The sequence below is a fragment of the Ornithorhynchus anatinus genome, chromosome 14 (assembly GCF_004115215.2).
Source record: "Ornithorhynchus anatinus isolate Pmale09 chromosome 14, mOrnAna1.pri.v4, whole genome shotgun sequence".
NCBI lineage: Eukaryota > Metazoa > Chordata > Mammalia > Monotremata > Ornithorhynchidae > Ornithorhynchus > Ornithorhynchus anatinus.
The window spans coordinates 46,602,301-46,625,195 of NC_041741.1; the positions used below are offsets into that span (position 1 = coordinate 46,602,301).

Sequence of the window (22,895 nt, forward strand, 5' to 3'; positions counted from 1 at the left end):
TGGGAGTCAGAGGTCACGGGATTGAATCCCGGCTCTGCCACTTGTCAGCGTGTGACTGAGGGCAAGTCACTTAACTGCTCTGTGCCTCAGTTCCCTCGTCTGTAAAATGGGGATTAATAAAAATAATAATAATGTTGGTATTTGTTAAGCGCTTATTATGTGCAGAGCACTGTTCTAAGCGCTGGGGTAGACACAGGGGAATCAGGTTGTCCCACGTGGGGCTCACAGTCTTCATCCTCATTTTACAGATGAGATGAAGACCCTGAGCCTCACGTGGGACAAACTGATGACCCTGTATCGCCTCAGCGCTTAGAACAGTGCTCTGCAAGTAATAAGCGCTTAACAAATGCCAACATTATTATTATTAAGTGGCGAAGCCGGGATTAGAACCCATGACCTTCTGACTCCCAAGCCCAGGCTCTATCCACTACACCACGTTGCGTCTCCAATGAGCTCCACACACTGTGAGTGCTCAGTAAAGGACTGATCGCATTTTAACACACCACTACAGGCGCAGTATTATTACTCTTTAGTATTTACAACAGCCTTGTACTTATCCACAGAACTTTATATTTATTTCTCTGAAAGATTTAATTCCATAATCCAGTGGGATAGGAATGATACCATCCCTCTTCTAAGTACTCGGAATACCACGGAGGGGAAAGGGGAGCGAAATCAATCCCCTGCCCCTACTCGGCTGGAATCACTAGATGTTGGCGGGAAAGGAGAGCCGACTGTGGGATCCCAGTCTCGTCCATAAGGAAGAGCGAGTGCTTTGTCGGGCAGTGGGGCGCACGCTTAAATGGGGATTAAGACTGTGAGCCTCCCGTGGGACAATCTGATGATTGTTATTATTATTAAGACATTATTATTAAGACATTATTATTAAGACATTATTATTAAGGTTCTCGTAGCACACCGGGCGACCTTTCCAAGGCAGCAAGGAAAAAAATCTACCTGTGCTTTCTTAATCGGGGGAAGATGAGGGAATTCAGCTGTACTGAACCGTTGAGTCTTTAGAACACGAAGAGGTTGTTTACCGTCGAAATCCACGTGTCGTTTACGGTCCCGTCGGCTTTCGGGCCCGCCCCCCCGGCCCAGCCTCACCTTGGCTTTCCGGCGGTCCTGCAAAGGAGCCAGGAGCCACCCAAGGGACACCACCACAGGCAAGGCTGGAAAGCACTGGTCAGTCAATACAACCAGAACTATATCGCGAAATCCTCCCATGGTCACGGTCCCCACTTCCCCAGCCAACCTCCCCAGACCTGCCAGGCAAAGGACTGGAGCCAATTCAAGTTGTTCTAACCTGACAAAAAGCTTGGCAACGTGGGCGCTGAGGTCATCGCAGAAGATTACATTATAATATATTCCATTATCCCGGGGGCCCGGAGAATGTTCCCGACACGTTAAAAGTCTTTTAACCTTTTAAACGGTGGCTTAAGTCTTGGGGCAGACCCCCAGCTGAAGTTCAAGAGATCAGAGAGCTTGATGCGGCTCCCTAATACCACCACATTAAGCTGAGGAGGGACTGGCCGTAACCGGTTTAACGGCATACGGATAAAACCCTATCGATCTGCCAAGAAGATCCATTACGTGCCTTACGAGAAATCCCGAGGCGGTACGTAGGCGTCACTGGAATCTTCAAAAACAGATAGCTCTGCTGTTTCTTCTACAGGATGGGGGTGGCGGTGGAGGGGAGAGAGAGGCAAATCAGGCCGGGAAGAAAACGGTCCCCATTTCCAACTGGTTTCTCCCCCACTCAACTCCACACTGACGATCGATCCGAGAAGGTGGGCGGGGAAAGGGGATGGGGATGGTGCTCGGCTGCTCCGAGGGAGTTCCAGCGTCGGCCCTGCTTTTGCATTTCCGGATTTGGGGGTCCACTAGTCAGGACGGGGTTGGAGAGGTGCCCTTCTCTTCGACGGTGACGAGATCGCATCCGGGAGCGCTTAAATACCGTAATTATCACTATTATTATTATTACTATTATAGTATTAAAACCTTTGGTACCCTTTGCCATCGAAAGTACAGTAGCGCATCTTTTCTGGACCCTTGACTTTCGGGGTGAGCAGAGCCAAATGGGGCCTGAAGCAGTGGCCTAGAGGAAAGAACTCGGGCCTGGGAGCCAGAGGACCTAGATTCTAATCCCGGCTCTGCCACCTGCCTGCTGCGTGTCGCCGCGCAAGTCACTTGACTTCTCTGGGCCTCGGTCTCCTCGTCTGTAAAATGGGGATTCAACACCTGTGCTCCCTCCTACTTAGAGACTGGGAACCCCATGTGGGATAAGGACCGACCTGATTATTTTGTATCCACCCCGGGGGGCTAAATGCAGTCCTTCAGACCGAGAAATCACTTAACAAATATCACACCCCAAAATGACAGGTGTGATTCAGGAACCAGGACGCGGTTATTGGCTCCCCAGCTGCCACCGGAGGCTGGTGTGCCACCCGGGAAGGCTTGGTTGACGCGCCACCCACTTGCCAAACATCTTTCGTCTTTTACCTGTCTCTTCCCCAGGATATACATTCATCCGGATGTTCTTGGTAAAGAAATTTATTCTTTTCTTTACACTAAATTGCTCCGAAGGACTCGTCTACAGAACGGCCTGTTCTAAGCAACCTCCTCCAAGGCAAAAGTGGAGAACACGTTCAACCACACCTCCAAACCTATACAAGAGTCAGATTAGCAGTCAGATAACCGTATGCGTTCTTAGACCTAGGTCAGAGTCCTACCGCGGGATCAGATCAACCTGCGGGTCAAAAGATGGTGGTGTACAAAAGATCCGGCCACGCTGAGGCCCGCTCACAAGACCTCCGGCGCTCCTGGCTCCCTTCCCCCTTTTGGGGGTATGGTGGGGGGCACTGGGAGGGGTTTCCCGCAGTATCTCCACATACCAGTTCTCAGTAAGATTGGTTTTTACGGCATTTGTTTCGTATTGACTACGTGCCAGGCACTGTACTAAGCGCTGGGGTAGATACAAGCTAATCGGGTTGGACACGGTCCCTGTCCCACATGGGGCTCGGTCTGAATCTCCGGGAACTGAGTCAAGCAAAGTGAAGTGACTTGCCCAGCACAGCAGACAAGCGCTGGAGCCGGGATTAGAACCCAGGTCCTTCTGACTCCCAGGTCCGTGCTCCGCCCGCTAGGCTACGCTGCTTCCGTGGACCTTGGCCAGTGTACTCTGAGGTGTTCATCTGCACTACTCAACTTGCTGCGGGGGAAAAAAGAAAAATTACCAGATTCCATTCTCTCTCCATCAGGTTGCTTTCTAAACCGGGCAGAGAATAACACTCACGGATACCACGATCGGCCAGGCTCTCCCGTCAGAGAAAAAGACGCCATTTCAATCTAATAAATTATCAACAGCGTCGTGCGGAATCCGGGAGGATATGAGCTGTCTTCAACGGCCCCAGAAAAGCCTTCAAGGAAGAAGAGCGTGCTCAGAGGATCTGAGAAAAGGCACAGAAGTGGCTGTTCTATAAAAGGGGACGGCCTGAAAGAGTACATATAGCTGTCCTTCGGATTCAGAGATGAAGCCACTCCGAGTGAGACTGCACCCGTGCGGCGGGTGGGGCTGAAAGGACCTCCGGCTGACCGACGGTGTATTCCACGCCGTGTGCGTGTAAAAAGAGTCGGTCGCCGGCTGTGCTGATGCATTTGAAATCTGCAGAACCTGGCACGGTTTCTAATGCCGCCTCCTGATCCCGATCTTCCCAAAACCCCCAACGGGAGGGAGGCAGCCGGGCCCTACGGCAGCGGCCCAGACCGACGGGCCGCCCACTGGTGCCTCTCGTGTCATTTCGGGGAGGGCGTCCCTCCATTAGTAGAAGTGGTAACGTTTGGCAACTACTTTTATTATTGTTACTACTTACTATCATTACCCTATTTATTTTGTTAATGAGGTGTCCATCCCCTTGATTCTATTTATTGTGATACGGTTGTCTTGTTTCTGACCCTCTGTCTCCCCCGATTAGACTGTAAGCCCGTCACTGGGCAGGGACTGTCTCTATCTGTTGCCAAATTGTACATTCCAAGCACTCAGTACAGTGCTCTGCACATAATAAGCGCTCGATAAATACTACTGAATGAACACTTCGGGCCGTACGCTCGAATGATATGTCCCAGGACAGTGGAAAGACGATCATCATCATTATCATCAAATGTATTTATTATTATTTTTTATGATATTTGTTAAGTGCTTACTAAGGACCAGGAACTGCACTAAGCACTAGGAGAGATACAAGCTGATCGGGTTGGACGCAGTTCAACTCACAGTTTTAATCCACGTTGTACAGATGAGGGAACTGAGGCCCAGAGAAGCCAAGTGACTTGTCCAAAGTCACACAGCAGAGAAGTGGTGGAGCTGGAATTAGAACCTGAGTCCTTCTGCCTCCCAGGCCCGTGCTCCATCCACTACGCCGTGCTGTTTCTCAAGGACTTTCAGGTCTTGGCTCGAAAATGCTCAGTGTCAGCTCGGTTTAGGCCACAGTTTTCAGCGCCTTGCGGTGCAGACGTCTCAGCACGGTTGGGGAACTTTAAATCCACACTCCCCCTCCTCACCCCGCCCTCCCTGTTGCGGAGAGAAAGTGGGAAGGTACCTAAGGTTGGGATGGCGGCCCGAAATCCCAGTAGCAAATTATATCATCGGGCCATTTAATGCATTCATTGAGAAGGAGCATGGCGCAGTGGATGGAGCACGAGCCCAGGAGTCAAAAGGTCATGGGTTCTAATCCCAGCTCCGCCACGTGTCTGCTGAGTGACCTTGGGCAAGTCACTTCACTTCTCTGGGCCTCAGTTACACCTCATCTGTAAAATGGGGATTGAGAACGTGAGCCCCATGTGGGACAGGGACTGGGTCCAACCCAATTTGCTTGTCTCCATCCCGGAGTTTAGTACAGTGTCTGGCACACAGTAAGCACTTAACCACCACAATTATTATTATTATTCCTTATGGCCTTCCTGCTTCCAGGCACCTCATTTCCACTCACCACCGAGCAGTCATTTAGATTCCCCTGCCATCGGCCACTTTACCCGCCTGACCAAACAAAGCTGTTTCACGTCTCTGCTGCTATACTGCTTTCCCACCGTTGTGGTCCTGACTCCGTATCTGACACCAAGTTGCGGGCAGGGAATGTGCCTGGCTATTGTTGTCTCGTACTCTCCCATGTGCTTAGTACAGGGCTCTGCACACAGTAAGCGCTCCATAAATATGAATATGAAATAAATACAAATAAATTAAAAAATAGGGAGAAGCATGGCTTAATGCAAAGAGCTTGGGCGTCAGAGGACATGAGTTCTAATCCAGCTCCGCCACTCATCTATTTCGTGACGGGGGGCAAGTTGCTTAACTTCTCATCTGTAAAATGGGGATTAAGACTGTGATCCCCCTTTGGGACAACCTGATTATCTTGCATCTACTCCAGCGCTTAGAACAGTGCTGGGCACATAGTAAGCGCTTGACAAATACCGTAATCATTATTATTATTATTACGATTGATTGAATCAAGTGTGAGTCATAGCTGTCTCTGATAAAAACTGTGTGAAAAGTTGGATGTGGTACTTCGGGTCAGTCCAAGGTTTTCAGCTCTGGAGAAAGTGGAATGCCAACACAGATTTGGGGATCTTCAATTTAGTATGAAGCTCGATTCACACCGTTACAGAAATCTGTCAGCCGCCCAAGGCAAATGTTGGCTTTTTCTGATTTAGTTTTCCAATTTCTCCCTCTAGAACACTGTTGTCCAGTGCTCCGACCAAGTAGGAGAATTCGGTGATATTCAGCTTCGTTCTCAATGGAAATCTAGGACTAGATGCTGAACTTCCCTCATAATAATAATAATTACGCTATTTTGCAAACTGTATACAGGTTTGGTGGAAGGAGGGTACAGAAAGGGCTAGAGAGAATTAGGTTGGAGAAAAGTAGGTGAGCAATGAAAAAAAAACCAGACAAAATAAGATATGCAACACGATAAGTTATAAGACTAGAGACAGAGCCAAATAGTTTAAATTGGTGTAGAATCAATCTGACTGACTGAGCATTTACTATGTGCAGACTGCTGTACTAAGTGCTTGGGAGAGTACGATACAATAATAATTATGGTATCTGTTAAACATTTACTATATATTTGCCAAGCCCTGCACTAAGGGCTGGGGTAGATACCAGATAATCAGGTCCCGCATGGGGCTCACAATCCCACGTGGGAGCAATGGGCTTGCTGTGCTCACAGAAACAGGAGAGAAAGACGCTACCGGCCGAGCCGCCGTCTGAACCAACTGGAGGGCTCAGGGGCAATTTAAACAATTCAAGCAATGGATGATCAAAAGATTTATGGGCTTTTTAGCAGACCAGGCGAAGAGAAAGGGCCAAGTAACGCGACGTCGACCGCTGTCCACCTCAGTGGGTAAAGTTCCTTCAGAGAACAACAGAGTCTCTTCAGGGTGCTCGGGATCACGCCTTCCCCAGAATGGGTTGCACGGGCACGAGCTCTTATTTGAGGAAAACAAGAGAGGGAAGAATGATCTGACCAAAGCCGGGAGGTGGGACAAGGAGAGAGTGCAAGCCAGGATAAACTCCCGGCACCGAGCAGAGGCTCTTCAAACACTGTTTGAAAGCCAAGATTATGTCACCTGCCTGAAAGATGGAGAGAAAACTCATCCAGCAGCGGGGGAAAGGGAGAAAGAAAAGGGAGGTAACCAGATGGTGGAGAGAAAGAAGTGGGGAGGGAGGCAAAATAATAATTATATTCATTCAAGCTTATTTGAGCGCTTACTCTGTGCAAAGCACTGCACTAATCACTGGGGAGAGTACACTACAACAACACCTTCCTGCCCCACAACAAGCTCACAGTCTAGAGGGGGACATTAATATAGATAAATTGCAGATATATCCAGATAATAATAATAATAATGGTGTTTCTTAGCTGCTTACTATGTGTCAAGTTACGGACCTAGCACTGGGGGAAATACCAGATATTCAGATTGGACACAGTCCCTGTCCCACATGGGGCTCACAGTCTTAATCCCCGTTTAACAGACGAGGTAACTGAGGCACAGAGAAATGAAGGGACTTGCTCAAGGTCGCCCAGCCGACAAGTGGCGGACGCAGGATTAGAACCCAAGTGTTCTGACTCCCAAACCTGTGCTCTTTCTGCTAGACCACCCTGCTTTCCAGCACGGAGAGTAGAGAGACTGGCAGATTCGAAGCTTGAGAGTTTCTGGTCGGTTCTTACCCTCCCTTCCTCCTTTCCCCAGAGAAGTTACGTTAAGAATGAGAACTCTGATCCTGCGCAACTTTTGAGAAAACCCAGTGGGAAACTGCAAAACTGTGTTAACCCTATTTTTACCCAAGCCAGATGTCCCAAATTTGCCCCCACTTCCCAGTAATAATTCCCCCAATTGGCTTGGGACTCTGAGAATTATCCTGCTCTGACCTCCCCCGCTCCAGCCTCAGCCACCCTTGGGTCAAGAGTCTCATTTTCCCAAATCAGCAGAGGGTCTCTTATTTCAGCTGTATAAGGGCCGGCACGCGCCCATCTCCTCTGAGCCGCTGACTAAATCTGGGCCAAACGTGGCAAAAAACAGCGAGACCTGGAATTATATTTCTTTCGTGGGCTGTTGGAGAATCTTTCCAGGGGCGACTTAGAGGGCTCTGCCGATGCTACTCTTTCGGACTATCTGGGAGTCCCAGGAACAACCCGTTAGGCTCCGACAGGGAAATAATTCACCATACACAATGGAGATTTGCAATTTTAGGCACTTTCTCCATTTAGCCTTCCCTTGCCTGCGATCGGGCTCCCTGACCCAATCATTCCCATTTCAGAAGGTGGAAAATTCAGCAAAGTTCACCTAACTTGGCGAGGATAGGAATTCCAGAGGTCCGGCCGACCCTTGCTAGACCTCGGAGATATTTCTGGCCGGTGGCTTGGTAGGCAGCCAGCCAGGCAGGTCTTCGGGGGAGTGAGAAGAGCAGGGGCTGGGGGACGGGCGGAGGACCTACAGCTCCAACTTCAACCTTGGACACCCACTTCTCCTCTTCCTCTCACTTCTCATTCCCGAGCCCAAAGCTGGAGACAAGCACCAGTTTCCGGGGTTCCCGTTCTGCCTCTCCAAGAGGGATCGGCTCCCTGCAGAAGGGACCACCCCAAAGACTCCTGATGATGGAGTCTCCCGTCGCGAACAGATGAGCTGCGGACCGAGGGTCATCGTGAAGGAACTGATTCGAGCACTTAGGGGTTTATACCACTCACGCCCTTCCCTGCCCGCAAGTGCCCACCAGAGTCTGGGGGCATCAAGCGAGGAGGCTCTAGGCTGTAAGCCCCCTCCTCTCTAGACTGTGAGCTCGCTGTGGGCAGGGAATGTGTGTTTGTTCTTGTAGTGCACTCTCCCAAGCGCTTAGTACAGTGCTTTGCACGTGGTAAGCGCTCAATAAATACGACTGAATAAGTGAGTGGGTGGGGCAAATTGCAAAGTGCCTGCAAAGACCTTTTAGGTGCCAATTGGTGGGTAGGACTTGTCTCTATTTGTTGCCGAACTGTACTTTCCAAGCGCTCAGTGTGCACAGTAAGCGCTCAATAAATACGACTGAATGAATTTAAACCCAAGTGCCCACAATGTAATGCCGACGCCGGGCTGTGGCAGAGCCCACGCGCCCGGGGATTGGTGCCGCCCTCTTCGTGCCCGGAGGGAGGGTGGAGCGAGGCCTACAAGCCCCAGCCACCTTTCGAGCAGACCTGCTTGTGGGACTCCTCAGCCAGTAGTCAGTCAATCGTAATAATTGAGCACTTACTGCGTGCGGGGCTCATCACTAAACGCTTGGGAGAGTAGGTATAACAATATTGCAGACCCATCCCCTGCCCACGGTGAGCTTACAGTCTAGAGGGGGAGAGAGACGGTGATGCAAATAAATAAATGAATTCCAGAAAGGTACGTAAGTGCTCTGGGGGTGGGAATGGGGGATGAATAAAGGGAGCGATTCAGGGTGATGCAGGAGGGAGTGGGAGAAGAGGAAAGGAGGGCTTAGTCGGGGAAGGCCTCTTGGAGGAGAGGTGCCTTCAATCACTAGAATTTATTTAGTGCTTACTGTGTCTTTGGGAGAGAACAATACAATAGAGTGGGTATACATGAGTCAGGACCTTGCCTCCACTGAGCACTGCTCAGTGTTGGGAATTGAGTCCGGCCCCATGTTCCAAGAAAGGGAGAGTTGGAAGAAGCCAAGGGTGGGTTCGTAAACCTGGCCTTGACACTCTCCCTTCTAGCTCGTGCGGGCTGCAGATGGGAGCCTCTGAGCTCGCGGGAGTCGGTCAGACCTCGGGGGTAGTTTCATTATTTCTGAAATCTCTGAGGCCCCACAACGCAGAGGCAAGCTGTCTGTTCAGCTCTAGCTCAACTGGCAGCGTGGCCTAGTGTGAAGAAGCGTGGCCTGGTGGACGGAGCACTTGACTGCGGTGTGACCTTGGGCAAGTCACTTCACTTCTCTGTGCCTCGGTTACCTCACCTGTAAAAGTTGGAGCCCAGTGTGGTCAGGTTGGACACAGTCCTTGTCGCTCATGGAACTCACAATCTTGATCGCCATTTTACAGATGAGGTAACTGAGGCACGGAGAAGTTAAATGACTTGCCCAAGGTCACACCGCAGACGTGTGGCAGAGCCGGGATTAGAACCCACGACCTCTGACTCCCAGAACCGTTCTCTTTCCATTAGGCCACGCTGCTTCTCTTAATAACACTAGGCGCTACCAGAATATTAGACACAGTCCTTCCCCAGGAGGCTAAACAACTCAATTATACAGCTCACCGGGAGGACGTGATGGGAATATCCCAAAGGAAGAAGGATCTGCTAGATGGGGAAGAGGTTAAGGATGCTTTCGTAAGCAGTTCTGAGGCCGATTTATTCATGCTGTATAAAATGTACGGAAGGGACGGCAGCAGCCACAAGAAGTGGGGAAAAGGCCATAGCGGCAAGGGCGCACCAACTTACCTCGCTTACAACTCCCACAGACAAACGCACTTCAGTCCCATGCCAAGCGCACCCTCCGACCACTGAAAAGCAAACGGAAAAATAAAAGTTCAAGACTTTCCGTCCTCCTCGTGCAGTTCTCCAACTCTCGGTCGGCATTCGGTTTCATAAGTAAAGGGCAAATCTCCTCTTCCTCCTCCTCCTATTCCAGCCCCTGCGGTCGAGTTCTGTCACTCACTGAAAAGACTTCGGGAAGGCCTGGGCACAGGTGGAGCCAAATGACAACTGAACTCTGCCTCTGTGAATACTGCTCTGGTCCTGAGCCAAGTATACCTTCCAGGCCGGCCAGGCGGGGGGGTGGGGGAGAGCCCTCTCAGCTATCAAGGCCGGATGGCCAAGACCTTTATGCTTATCAACTTCCACGCCCAGCCCCGCTCCTTCCTGCTCAGAGGACACTAACCTTGCACAATGAAATGGAAAAAAAAAACACAAAACCACAATCTGTTTGGGCGTCAGAGTACCATCCGAAGCTCACCTGTGTAACCGGGGCAGGTTAAAAAAGGAAAAAAAGTTAAAAAATGTTCTCATCGATACTCTGGAAATGACCTCAAAGGGGCGTGACAAGTATTCCCGGGCCTCGGTGGATGGGGACCCTCTATAGTGACCTAAACTGACCTTAGAGCTTATAGATGGAGGTGAGGAGGGTACATTTTTAGGAGCCCAATAAAAAATACGCAAGAACTTTCCCCCCTTTGAAGCCACATCTCCTCTAAGAGGCCTTCCCCGACTAGACCCTCCTTTCCTCTTCTCCCACTCCCTTCTACGTCGCCCTTGCATTTGGATTTCCACCCTTTACTCATCTCTCCCTCAGCCCCTCGGCGCTTATGTCCATATCCGTTAAGTATTTCTTTAAATTAATGTCCATCTCCCACTCCAGACCGTACGCTCACTGTCGTCACGTATCTTACCAACTCTATTATATTGTATTCTCCCAAATGTTTAGTACAGTGCTCTGGCCCCAGAAAGCACTCGATAAATGTACTTGATTGAAAAAGTGGGATGACAGTTTGGGATGATTCGACTGATTAGAGGAACCAGTGGCTGAGGTGATGGCCCAGACGGGGAGAAGAGCTCTTTCCTGACCCTCTCCTCCTGGGACTATTAGAAGAGAGGAAGGAATGTGTGGAGATCAGCCTGCCCATGAGGCCCAACTTCATGTCTTTTACATGAAAAAGATACAAAGATTAAGTACTTGATTCTGAGTTCTCCCTAGAGGGCTTTCGATTCCTTCAACCCCGCTTTAGCGGCTGGAAAACTTTCCAGTCCATCATCCTTTTTCTTGGATGGCTCAGTCCTTCACCTGCATGTAAGCCGGAGGCTGCCAGGCTCTCTCTTGAGGTTCCCTGACTCTGTGATTCCAGAGTTTCATTAAATCTAGCCTGGTCTTCACATATATTGATTCAATCCCTAGAAGAGAGCAAAAACCTCCCTTGTTAGACTACGGAAGAGTTCCAAAACACTTGTTTTTTTAATGATATTTGTTAAGTGCTTTCTATGTGCCGGGCACTGTACTGAACGCTTGAGTAGATCCGGGATAATGAGGCCGGCCACAGTCCGGTCTCACAGAGGCTCCCGTCTTAATCCTCAATTTACAGATGAGGCAACTGAGGCCCAGGGAAGTTAAGTGACTGCCCGAGGTCACACATCAGAAAAGCGGCACAGCCGAGATAAGAACCCAGGTCCTCTGACTCCCAGATCCACGCTCTTTCCACTAAGTCACTCTGCTTCCTACCTCCCACTTTGAGGAAAACCTTAAAAGAGGAAGCCAAATCCCAGTTGGAGAGAAGATACTTTTGAAAAAGAGAAACACAGCTTTACTGATCAATCTCCACCATTAATCTCAAGAGGGGCACAGAGCCTTTTGGCTTGGAGTGGAATCTTCTTAATACATTCCTTCGGGAGGGGCAACGGGGGACACTGGAATTTTGTAAGCCCTGGAAGTTTTGAGAATGCAGTGATGGAGAATCTTTAAAATATCTAAGGAGTTGAAGGAATGGCCACATGTGATTCTGGTGATTAAGACTTGGGAAAACAGGATTCTAATCCAGTGTCATCATCCTCCGAGGCAGTGTAAAATTGCTCAATCTACACCACCGCTGTGTTGTTCTTCGGGAAACTCGATGCACGACGAAATGCACGCCTCCTAATTTTAAAGACCTCCCTCTGCCCCAGAGACACGCTCTACAGAGAGGGTTCTATTAAAGTCAGGCCATTTTGCTCAATCAGGGGTATTTACTGAACACTTCCTGTGTGCAAGACCACTGGACTAAATGCTTGGGAGAGTACAATATAACAGAGTTGTTAGACCCATTCCCTGATCACAAAGAGCAGCTTGGATGGGGAGACAGATATTAAAATAAATGTCTATAGACATGAGTGCTGTGGGGCTGATGGTGGGGTAAATATCAAGTGCATAGGTGATGCTGAAGGGAGAGGGAGGCCTCTCTCCCTCTCAGCAGTCTGACATTTCCTCCTACCTTCAAGACATCTCCACTTGGATGTCTTCCCACCACCTCAAACTTAACATGTCCCAAACAGAACTCATATTTCCACCCAAACTCTGTCCTCCCGGTGACTTTCCCATCACCGTAGATAGCAACGCCATCCTTCCTGTCTCCCAACCCTGTAACCGTGGTGTATACTTGACTCTTCTCTTTCTAATTCAACCCACAGATTCAATCTGTTACTAAATCCTGTCAATTCAACCTCACGGCATCGCTAAAATCCACCCTTTCCTTTCACGGCATCGCTAAAATCCACCCTCTCCTTTCCATCCAAACTGATACCGTGTTAAATCTAAGCACTTATCCTATCCTGCCTTGATTCTGCTTCAGCCTCCTCGCTGACCTCCCTGCCTCCCGTCTCTTCCCACTCTAGTCCAGACTCCACTCTGCTGCTCGGATCATTTTTCTACAGAAACATTTCGTGCACGTTTCCCCACTCCTCAAGGACCTCCAGTGGTGGCCCATCCACCTCTACATCAAACTCCTCCCCACCATCGGCTTTACGGCACTCATTCACCTCACCCTCTCCTACCTCATCCGGCTACTCTCCTACTACAACCCAGCCCGCACACTTCGCCTCTCAAATGCCTCGATCCCGTCTATCTCGCCACCGACCCCTAGCCGACATCCTCCCTCTTCATATCTGACAGGGGATCACTCTTCCCCGCTTCAAAAGCTTATTTAAAGGCACATCTCCTCCATGAGGCCTTCCCTGACTGAGCCCTCTTCTCCTTTTCCCTCACTCCCTTCCGCGTCGCCCTAATTGCTCCCTTTATTCCCACCCACCCAGTTCCACGGCACTTATGTACATATCCCTAATTTATTTCTATTAATGTCTGTCGCCCCCTCTAGACTGTAAGTTCACTGTGAGCAGGGAATGTGTCTGTTGTTTTGTTGCGTTGTACTCTCCCAAGCGCTTAGTACAGTGCTCTGCATACAGCAAGCGCTCTGTAAATACGATTGATTCATCGAAAAGGGGAAAAGAGGACTTAGTTGGGAAAGGCCTCAAGGAAAAATTGGGCTGTGACGGCCGAGTGGTTAAGGCCTTGGACTCGAAATCCAAAGGGGTTTCCCCGCGCAGGTTCGTATCCTGCTCACAGCGGCCTTCTGTTTATCCTGTTTTGTTTTGTTCTATTTTGCGTTGCTGTCTCCCCCATTAGGCTGTGAGCCCGTTACTGGGCAGGGATGGTCTCTATCTGTTGCCGACTTGTACGTTCCCAGCGCTTAGTACAGTGCTCTGCACACAGTAAGCGCTCGATAAATACTATTGAATGAATGAATGAATTTTAAGCTGTCAGTGAAGAAAAAAAATAAATCAAAAATTTTTTTTTAAGCATGAACAGAAAGCAAGCATTTCTTCTACCCGAACGTATGGCCACGTTCGAGTGCAAACTGAAGAAGGTGGAGGAAGGAGGAGGGATTGGAAAATGAGTAACAGCGCCGAAGGGTGGGTGACCGGAACGCTAGGAGGGTGAGTGTCAGGAGGAGAAACTAGGATGGCAAGAGATTAGGAGGAGGGAAGGACAGAGAGAACTGGACCACAGATAGGAAGCGAAGTCGGCGTCCCACTGAGGACCGAGGCCTCGCCGGGCCGGAGGAGGGACGGGGAGCAGGGGGAGGTTGAGCTGGAACCTCTATCCCAAGCCAAACACCTGGCTTTCTTAGGGCCCGCCCTGCCTCCACTCCCAGCCGCCGCTGCCTTCGACACCGCCGAGGAGGAAATGTGGACAACAGGCCCAAACGGTATTTGTTAAGCATTTACTATGTGCCAAGCACGGTTCTAAACACTGGGGTAGACACAAGGTAATCAGGATGCCCCACGTGGGGCTCATGGTCTCCGTCCCCATTTTATGGATGAGGCGACTGAGGCACAGAGAAGTGAAGGGACTTGTCCGAGGTCACACGGCAGACAAGTCCCGGAGGGAGGACTGGAACCCACGTCCTCTGACTCCCAAACCCATACTCTTGCCAACAGGCCACACGAATGCGGCCAACGTCGCCAGCGGGCCCGGCTAATGGGCCTCGGGGCCCTGCCGCTCACGCCGGCTCCTCCGCTCCTTCCGCCACCCCATCGGGATAATAATGTTTGTATTTGTTAAGCGCTTACTATGTGCCGAGCACTGTTCTAAGCGCTGGGGTAGATACAGGGTAATCACATTGTCCCACATGAGGCTCACAGTTAGTCCCCATTTTACAGATGAGGTAACTGAGGCACAGAGAAGTGATTTTGTTAATGAAATGTACATCGCCTCGATTCTATTTAGTTGCCATTGTTTTTACGAGATGTTCTTCCCCTCGACTCTATTTATTGCCATCGTTCTTATCTGTCCGTCTCCCCGATCAGACCGTAAGCCCGTCAAACGGCAGGGACCGTCTCTATCTGTTGCCGACTTGTTCATTCCAAGCACTTAGTACGGTGCTCTGCACCTAGTAAGCGCTCAATGAATACTATTGAATGAATGAATGAATGAAAGTGACTTGCCCACAGTCACACAACAGACAAGTGCCAGAGCGAGGATTGGAACCCACGTCCTCTGACTCCCAAACCCATACTCTTGCCAACAGGCCACACGAATGCGGCCAACGTCGCCAGCGGGCCCGGCTAATCGGCCTCGGGGCCCTGCCGCTCACGCCGGCTCCTCCGCTCCTTCCGCCACCCCATCGGGATAATAATGTTGGTATTTGTTAAGCGCTTACTGTGTGCCGAGCACTGCTCTAAGCGCTGGGGTAGATACAGGGTAATCACATTGTCCCACATGAGGCTCACCGTTAATCCCCATTTTCCAGATGAGGTAACTGAGGCCCAGAGAAGTGAAGTGACTTGCCCACAGTCACACAGCTGACAAGTGGCAGAGCCGGGATTCGAACTCATGACCTCTGACTCCCAAGCCCGGGCTCTTTCCACTGAGCCACGCTGCTTCGGGCTCTGCATCTCGGTCGTCCCCGAGCCACCCGTCCCCACCCCGGGGCTACCCTCTGGGCACCTCGGCCGCTCGTCGGGCAGCGAGGTCCCCAGGGAGGTCCCGGCAAGCGGCACAGAACCCTGTCCTGTGCCCGGCCTCTTCCCTCTCTCTCCACCCTCCCTCCGCCTCCCAGAGTGAGAACTACGCAAAGACGCTGCTGAGGGGAGCCCTCGGCAAATCCAGTGGCAGAGAGGGGACCAAGAGCCAGTGGGCAAGGGAGGGGGAGGACGGCAAGAATGCCGATCTCCGCCTGGAGCCTCACGCTGCTGAGAGGGGCGGCAAAAAAGAGATCAAAATGGGAGTCGGGACGAAACAGCCCCACACGGAGCCCACAGTATATATCCTGGCCCCCCGAGACGCCACCGCATGGCGCTCCGGTCCTACCGGAGGAATAAATAGGCTGGGGAGAGACGCGAACATACACACGCGTTGACGCGCACCCTCGTACCCCACCGAACCCAGGCCCGCTCCTTAACGATCACACACAGCTTCTTTCTTGAGCGAGAAAAGAATTCGCTCAATCCCACTTAATAATAAGAATAACGTTGGTATTTGTTAAGCGCTTACTATGGAGCACTGTTCTAAGCGCTGGGGAGATACAGGGTCATCAGGTTGTCCCACGTGAGGCTCACAGTGGGTTTACCTTCTACCTACCTCCGCACTTAGTACAGTGACTGGCACATAGTAAACGCTTAACAATTGCCATTAACAAAAAATTGGGGGCTCATTTTGGCCTTCCTGCTGCCCAAGTACCCCTTCTTGGATACTTGGGTACGCAGAGAAGCAGCGTGGCTCAGTGGAAAGAGTCTGGGCTTGGGAGTCAGAGGTCATGAGTTTGAATCCCGGCTCTGCCACTTCTCAGCTGTGTGACTGTGGGCAAGTCTCTTCACTTCTCTGTGCCTCGGTTACCTCATCCGTAAAATGGGGATTAACCGTGAGCCCCACGTGGGACAACCTGATGACCCTGTATCTGCCCCAGCGCTTAGAACAGTGCTCTGCACATAGTAAGTGCTAAACAAATACCTACTTTTTTTTTCCTTTAAAGTCTGGAGCGGGTCCAAGGGACCCAAGTTTAATGTGACAGCAGACATTCTGATACAAAGAAGCGACTAGGTGTTGACTTCTTCTAGCTAGCTGTGCGTGTCGCGGAGAAGCTCCTAGGACTGAGGGGTACCAACCACCTCCAACCCCCTCTTTCCCCTGCCCACGTTAACGCCGGACTCGGGCCGTGGCCGCCATCCTCGCCGAGACACATTTCAGCGGCCCAAGCAGCTCAACAAGTCCCAGTTGGCCCGCGGGCAACACGCGTAATTCAACAGAATGGTTCCTGGGTAGCTTCCATTTTGATTAATTTTTAGTTAGAGAAGATTACATCGAAGTGTTTCGTTCCCGATTTTTTATCTCCATTTTCACCATTGGGTTTAATTTTTAACTTCTTGAGCCTCTGGTGACCTGAAAACACGAGAGACGAGGTGGCGCTTATAACTGAGTCATTCCTGTCGGTGAATTGGCCCTACCCTTTTAATTAGAGAAGCGGCGTGGCTTAGTGAAAGTGGGAGTCGGAGGACACGGGTTCTAATCCCAGCTCCGCCACTTGTTTACTGGGTGACCTCGGGCAAGCCACTTAATAAATGTTGGTATTTGTGACGCGCTTACTATGTGCAGAGCACTAAGCGCTGGGGTAGATACAGGGTAATCAGGTTGTCCCACGTGAGGCTCATAGTCTTCTTCCCCATTTTCCGGATGCAGAGTCACGCAGCTGCCAAGTGGCAGAGCCGGGATTCGAACCCACGACCTCTGACTCCCCAACCCGTGCTCTTTCCACTGCCTCATCTGGAAAATGGGGATTAAGACTGTGACCCCCCCACATGGGACAACCGGATTACCTTGTATCCATCCCAGCGCTTAGAACAGTGCGGGACACATAGTAAGCGCTCAATAAATACCATAATTATTATTATCATCCTTATTCCATGACCAAAATTTGAACATTACTTCCCCTTCCTTGACTTGGGATGGCAACTTTCAAAGACAGCAGAGGGAGGAGAATCTCAAATAATAATTAATAATAATCGTGGTACTTGCTAAGCGCTTACACTGGCCCAGGCACCGTTCTAAGCACTGGGGTAGACACAAGCTAATCGGGTCGGACGCAGTCCCTGTCCCACACAGGGCTCCCAGTCTTAAGCCTATTGTACAGATGGGGGAACTGAGGCCCAGAGAAGTAAAGTGACTCGCCCAAGGTCACTCAGCAGACCAGTGGCAGAGCCGGGATTAGAACCCAGGTCCTTCTGACTCCCAGGCCCGTGCTCTAACCACTAGGCACGCTCTTTCTCCTATCTCTACGGGTGAAGAAAACGGGTCTGCAATCACGGTGAAGAACTGTTACAATTTCCATTTATCAAGGCAACCTCTGAAGGAGACTCGCAAGCGCTTAGTACAGTGCTCTGCACATAGTAAGCGCTCAATAAATACTATGGAATGAATGAATGAACTCCCGATCAAAGAGGGACCACTGCTGTCCTACCCTTAACTCTCAAATGCCCCTCTGGGCAAAATCATTCGCCTTTGAAGCTAATCAGAAAAACAACCTTCTTAAGCCCCACTTATCTCTGAAACACATAAGTCTAGTATTTGTTAATAACCATCCGATGGAAACATTTAAGCCCCGCTGTTTATACAGTCCGGCCGAACTGCGGCTGTTCCAGAATTTATAATGCACTGTTTGCCTTCGGGTGTGACTCAGGCTTTGGAAGTGACTTAGCCACATGGAAACTCACCAGCTGGCACCAGGCACGAGCCTGGGATAGGAGTCGACATGGCGAGTGGACTTTTGAATTGAGTTTTGCCAAGAGCTAAGTAGCCCCTCTGATGGATTACACCGGATTCGGGAAGAGTGGGAAACGGTAGTTTGTGGCGGGACGGTCGGTCACCGGGACCGTGTCCTCGGTTCCTCGCGGTCAAGGCAGTGGCCAGCCCCCGATCAAGCACGTCTCGGCCGAAGCCCCAAGCCGCGGGGACAGCTCGGAGGGCAACGCCGGCTCGTCGTTCTGTTTAGCTCTTCGTGCCCCTGTTGAGACGCCAGGTCGCTCGGTAAACACCGGTCCCTTCGCCCATTAAGCTCAGCCGGCTTTCCCCCCTGAGCAAGAAGCAGCGAGGAGCTGCTTGGCCTAGTGGATCGAGCCCGGGCCTGGGAGTCGGAAGGGCCGGGGTCTAATCCCAGCTCCACCCCTTATGGGCTGTGTGACCTGGGTCTCTGGGTCTCGATTCCCTCATCTGTAAAATGGGGATTAAGAGCCTGAGCCCCATGTGGGACATGGACTGTGCCCAACCTGATTATGGTGGCATAAGGGGGTAGGGCAGTCAGAAGGTCACGGGTTCTAATCCCGGCTTCGCCACTCGTCGGCTGAGTGGCCTTAAGCAAGTCACTCAACTTCTCTGTGCCTCAGTTACCTCATCTGTAAAATGGGGATTAAGACTGTGAGCCTCATGCAGGACAGGGACCGTGTCCAACCTGACTGGCTTGTCAGCGCTTAATACAGTGCCTAGCACCTAAGCACTTAAATATCATAATTTATTTTTTAACCCAGCACTTACTACAGGGATAAAAACAAACAGGGAAAAAACTTTGTACAGTAAGTGCTTAACAAATACCATAAAAAAGTACCCGGCCTGCACTCAAACCCAGTGGTCCAGGGGTCATTTCAAGTCCCTACTAATGCAAACTGATTAACTAATAAGATGCCGGGTGTGACGCAAACATCGACTGGCACCCTTTCCACCTCTTTCTCTCCTATTTTGATCCACCTTCGCTTAATGGATCGATCACAGTTTCACACTCCCCGAGGGGATCTGAAGGAAGAAGAGAAGCTGAAACAAGCCCAAATACCTAAGGGTTAGCATTCTTCTCATTCCCAACTGCTAAATCAGATTAACCTTCACGCACTTTCTTCTAGTCAATTTCTTGGGGGGGGGGAGGGTGAAGGGGGCAGGGAAGTAAAAGAGAGGGGTACTTCCTTGAGTCAGTCAACTGACAAATAAACTTTACTGTAAATCTGATAAGGATTGTGGCGGTGTAATTATTTCCTTATGCTCCAGGTGGGAAGTCGATTTTAAACAGGATCCTGGCTTCCTGCCTGAAGGAGTGCTCCAAAGCCGTCTGGATCATTACATCCAGGAAAATGGGCCCCTTCCTCCTTCTGCAAGGGAGTAAGTGACCCATCAGTCAACCGTATTTATTGAGTGCTTACTAGGCACAGAACATTGTTTTAAGCCCTTGGGAGAGTACAATATAACACAGTTGGTAGGCATGTTCCCTAACCACAGTGAGCTTACAGTCTAGAGGGGGATTCATATAAATTAATAAATTATGGATACGGACCTAAGTGCTGGGGAGCTGAGGGAGGGGTGAATAAAGGATCCAAATCCAAGTGCAAGGGCGAATATTGGCATTGGACTGCGCAGGAAAAGGGATGGCTTTCTTTTGGCAAGCCCCCGGGTATTCCAAAAAGAGGGACCTTGAGGAACTGGGAATTACTCAAATACAGACAGGACAGGCCCACCCGAGAGAGGAAAGAAACAGCTCAGCTGTTCCGAGATCCTGGAGAGACTTCCCAGGGTGTTTGCTGTCTTGGGGGGGGGGGGGGGGGGGCAAAGCAGAAGATTGTAATTCCCTTTCCCCTCTACTCCGACCAGAAGTGACAGATGGTCTCTGAAGCCCTTTGAGTACACAGAGAGAGGCATGGACAGCCCAATTTACTCCACCATTTCCAAATTCCTCCTTTTATTCACCTGACACCTCACATTCCCTAGGTGAGGGTGTTGAGATCACCTCAATCAACCATGGACTCACAGCTTGGATGATAATAATAATAAAGATACTATTAACCGGACATAGTCCCTGTCCCACATCAGGCTCCCAGTCTGAGAAGGAGGGAGAATGAGGAAATGAGGAAAGAGACACCGACAAGTGATTTGCCCAAGGTCAACTGGCAGGCAGGTGACAGGGCTGGGATTAGAACCCAGGTCCTCTGACTCCCTGGCTCGTGCTCTTTCCCGCTAGGCTGCACTGGTTTGGCATGGATCCTCAATCCCTCTTCCCCCGGGCCCCATCTGGACTCAACAACTGGAACACAGTGCATTTCTGGACTCAACATCTGGAACACAGTGCATTTCTGCCTTCCAGCTGGTCTCACTTCTGGCAATATTGTCTAATGGCCAGTGAGGCAGTTTGGCCTAGTGGAGAAGAGCCTGGGCCTCAGAGGACCTGGGTTCTAATCCTGACTCTGCCACTTGCCTGCCTGGTGAACATGAGCAAGTCACTTCACTTTCCTTTGCCTCGGTTTCCTCATCTTTAAAATGAGGATTCAATACCTGTTCTCCCTCCACCTTAGACTGTGAGCCTCATGTGGGGCAGGGACTGGGTCCGATGTGATTATCTTGCATCTTACCCAGTGCTTACTACAATGTTTGGTGCATAGTAAGCACTTAAAGACCACAATTATTATTGTTACAGTGGTCTAGGTACAGTATATTACAGCATATACCAGCTTTGAACGAGCTTCCATTTTGAAAATGGTGAAACTCTGACCAAAGCAGCTTCAGCAGAACATGAAGTCCCTACATATTAATGAGAATATATGTAATACTTTCTACCTACACAGAAATATTTATACATACACAGTTTTCTTTTGACACAAAGTAGATGCCATTTACAGTGAAGTTTACTTATGGGTGTGAGTAGCTGAGAAAGCCAATACGGAAGCCACAGCCTTGACCACACTAAGCACACAAACAGGTTTTTGCTTTTTGAATGGTATCTGTTAAGTGCTTACTCTGTGCCAGGCACTCTACTAAGCACTGGGGTAGATGAAGATAATCGGGTTGGACACAACCCCTGTCCCACATGGGGCTCCCAGTCTTAATCTCCATTTTACAGAGGAGGCAACTGAGGGCTGGAGAAGTGAAGTGACTCGCCCAAGGTCACACAGCAGACAGGTGGTGGAGCTGGGATTACAACCCAGGTCCTCTGACTACCAGGACCGTGCTCTTTCCACCAGGCTACACTGCCTCCAGGCTGCCCTTAATTGTGCTGTTCGGTTTGAAGTTGCCAGCACGAGGCATCACTTTAGTTTTTGCTTCCGTCTCATGATCCTCTTGGAGCTTCTACTCAACCCAGGTCCTCTGACTACCAGGACCGTGCTCTTTCCACCAGGCCACACTGCCTCCAGGCTGCCCTTACTTGTGCTGTTCGGTTTGAAGTTGCCAGCACGAGGCATCATTTTAGTTTTTGCTTCCGTCTCATGATCCTCTTGGAGCTTCTAATAATAATAATAATAATGTTGGTATTTGTTAAGCGCTTACTATGTGCCGAGCAATGTTCTAAGCGCTGGGGTAGACATAGGGGAATCAGGATGTCCCACGTGGGGCTCACAGTCTTGATCCCCATTTTACAGATGAGGGAACTGAGGCACAGAGAAGTTAAGTGACTTGCCCACAGTCACACAGCTTCTACTCAAAAGGAGCTGGTCCTCTCTTGACTGCAAGCTCCTTAAGGGCAGGGATGGCTACTAATTTTATTTTACTCTACCGCAGGCACAAAATAAACTGCCACGAATGTCTCCCACTTTTTTTTTTTTTTGGTTTCTTTTGTTTTTCATGGTATTTGTGAAGGGCTTACTATGTGTCAGGCATAGAACTAAGCGCTGGGGTAGATAAAAGTTGATCAGGTAGGACACAGTCCCTGTTCCACACGAGGCTCACAGTATTAATCCCCATTATACAGCTGTGACTTGCCCAGAGTCAAACGGCAGACAGGCGGCGGAGCCGGGATTAGAACGCGGGTCCTTTGGACTCCCAGGCCACGGACCTTGCAGTAGGCCCCACTGATTCTCAAATTTGCATCCTCTTGTCTCTCCCCTTAGATTGTAAACTCCTCAAGAGTAGAGACTTCTTTTCTGTCCACCGTATATATTCTCAGGCTCCTAGTTCAGCAGGAGGGCAACAAAGGCAAAAATAATAATAATAACGGTATTTGTTAAGCACATACTATGTGCCAGGCACCATACTAAGCGCTGGGGCAGATACAAGCAAATCGGGTTGGACACAGTCCCCGTCCTACGTGAGGCTCAGTCTCAATCCCCATTTTACAGATGAGATGAGGCACCGAAAAGTGAAGTGACTTGCCCTAGGTCACACAGGAAACACGTGATGGATCCAGGATCAGACCCATGACCTTCTGACTCCCAAGCCCACACTCTATCCACTAGGCCAAACTGTTTCTCGGGAATTCTAGAAGTGGAAGAGAAGTGCTCCTCTAATCAGAAAAACCAGGAAATGAAGGGGACTCAATTTTTTCCAATTTGGGAAAACGCCCAGAATTACATTTGGGTGTTACTCGACATACCATCTTCCCCTT

The 22,895-nt window shown here is 50.1% G+C and overlaps 1 protein-coding gene and 1 non-coding gene across 2 annotated transcripts in view; one reads left to right on the plus strand and one right to left on the minus strand.

Moving 5' to 3' along the window:
* Positions 1-22,895, minus strand: part of MRTFA (myocardin related transcription factor A) — a 147,153-nt gene that overhangs the window by 123,996 nt on the left and 262 nt on the right. The window contains exon 2 of the mRNA XM_039914065.1: positions 9,973-10,034. Coding sequence (XP_039769999.1) covers positions 9,973-10,034 — 62 coding nt within the window. The remainder of the gene's footprint in view (positions 1-9,972; positions 10,035-22,895) is intronic.
* On the plus strand, positions 13,536-13,617 carry TRNAS-CGA. Its single transcript has one exon. It is a non-coding gene; the product is annotated as a tRNA-Ser (tRNA).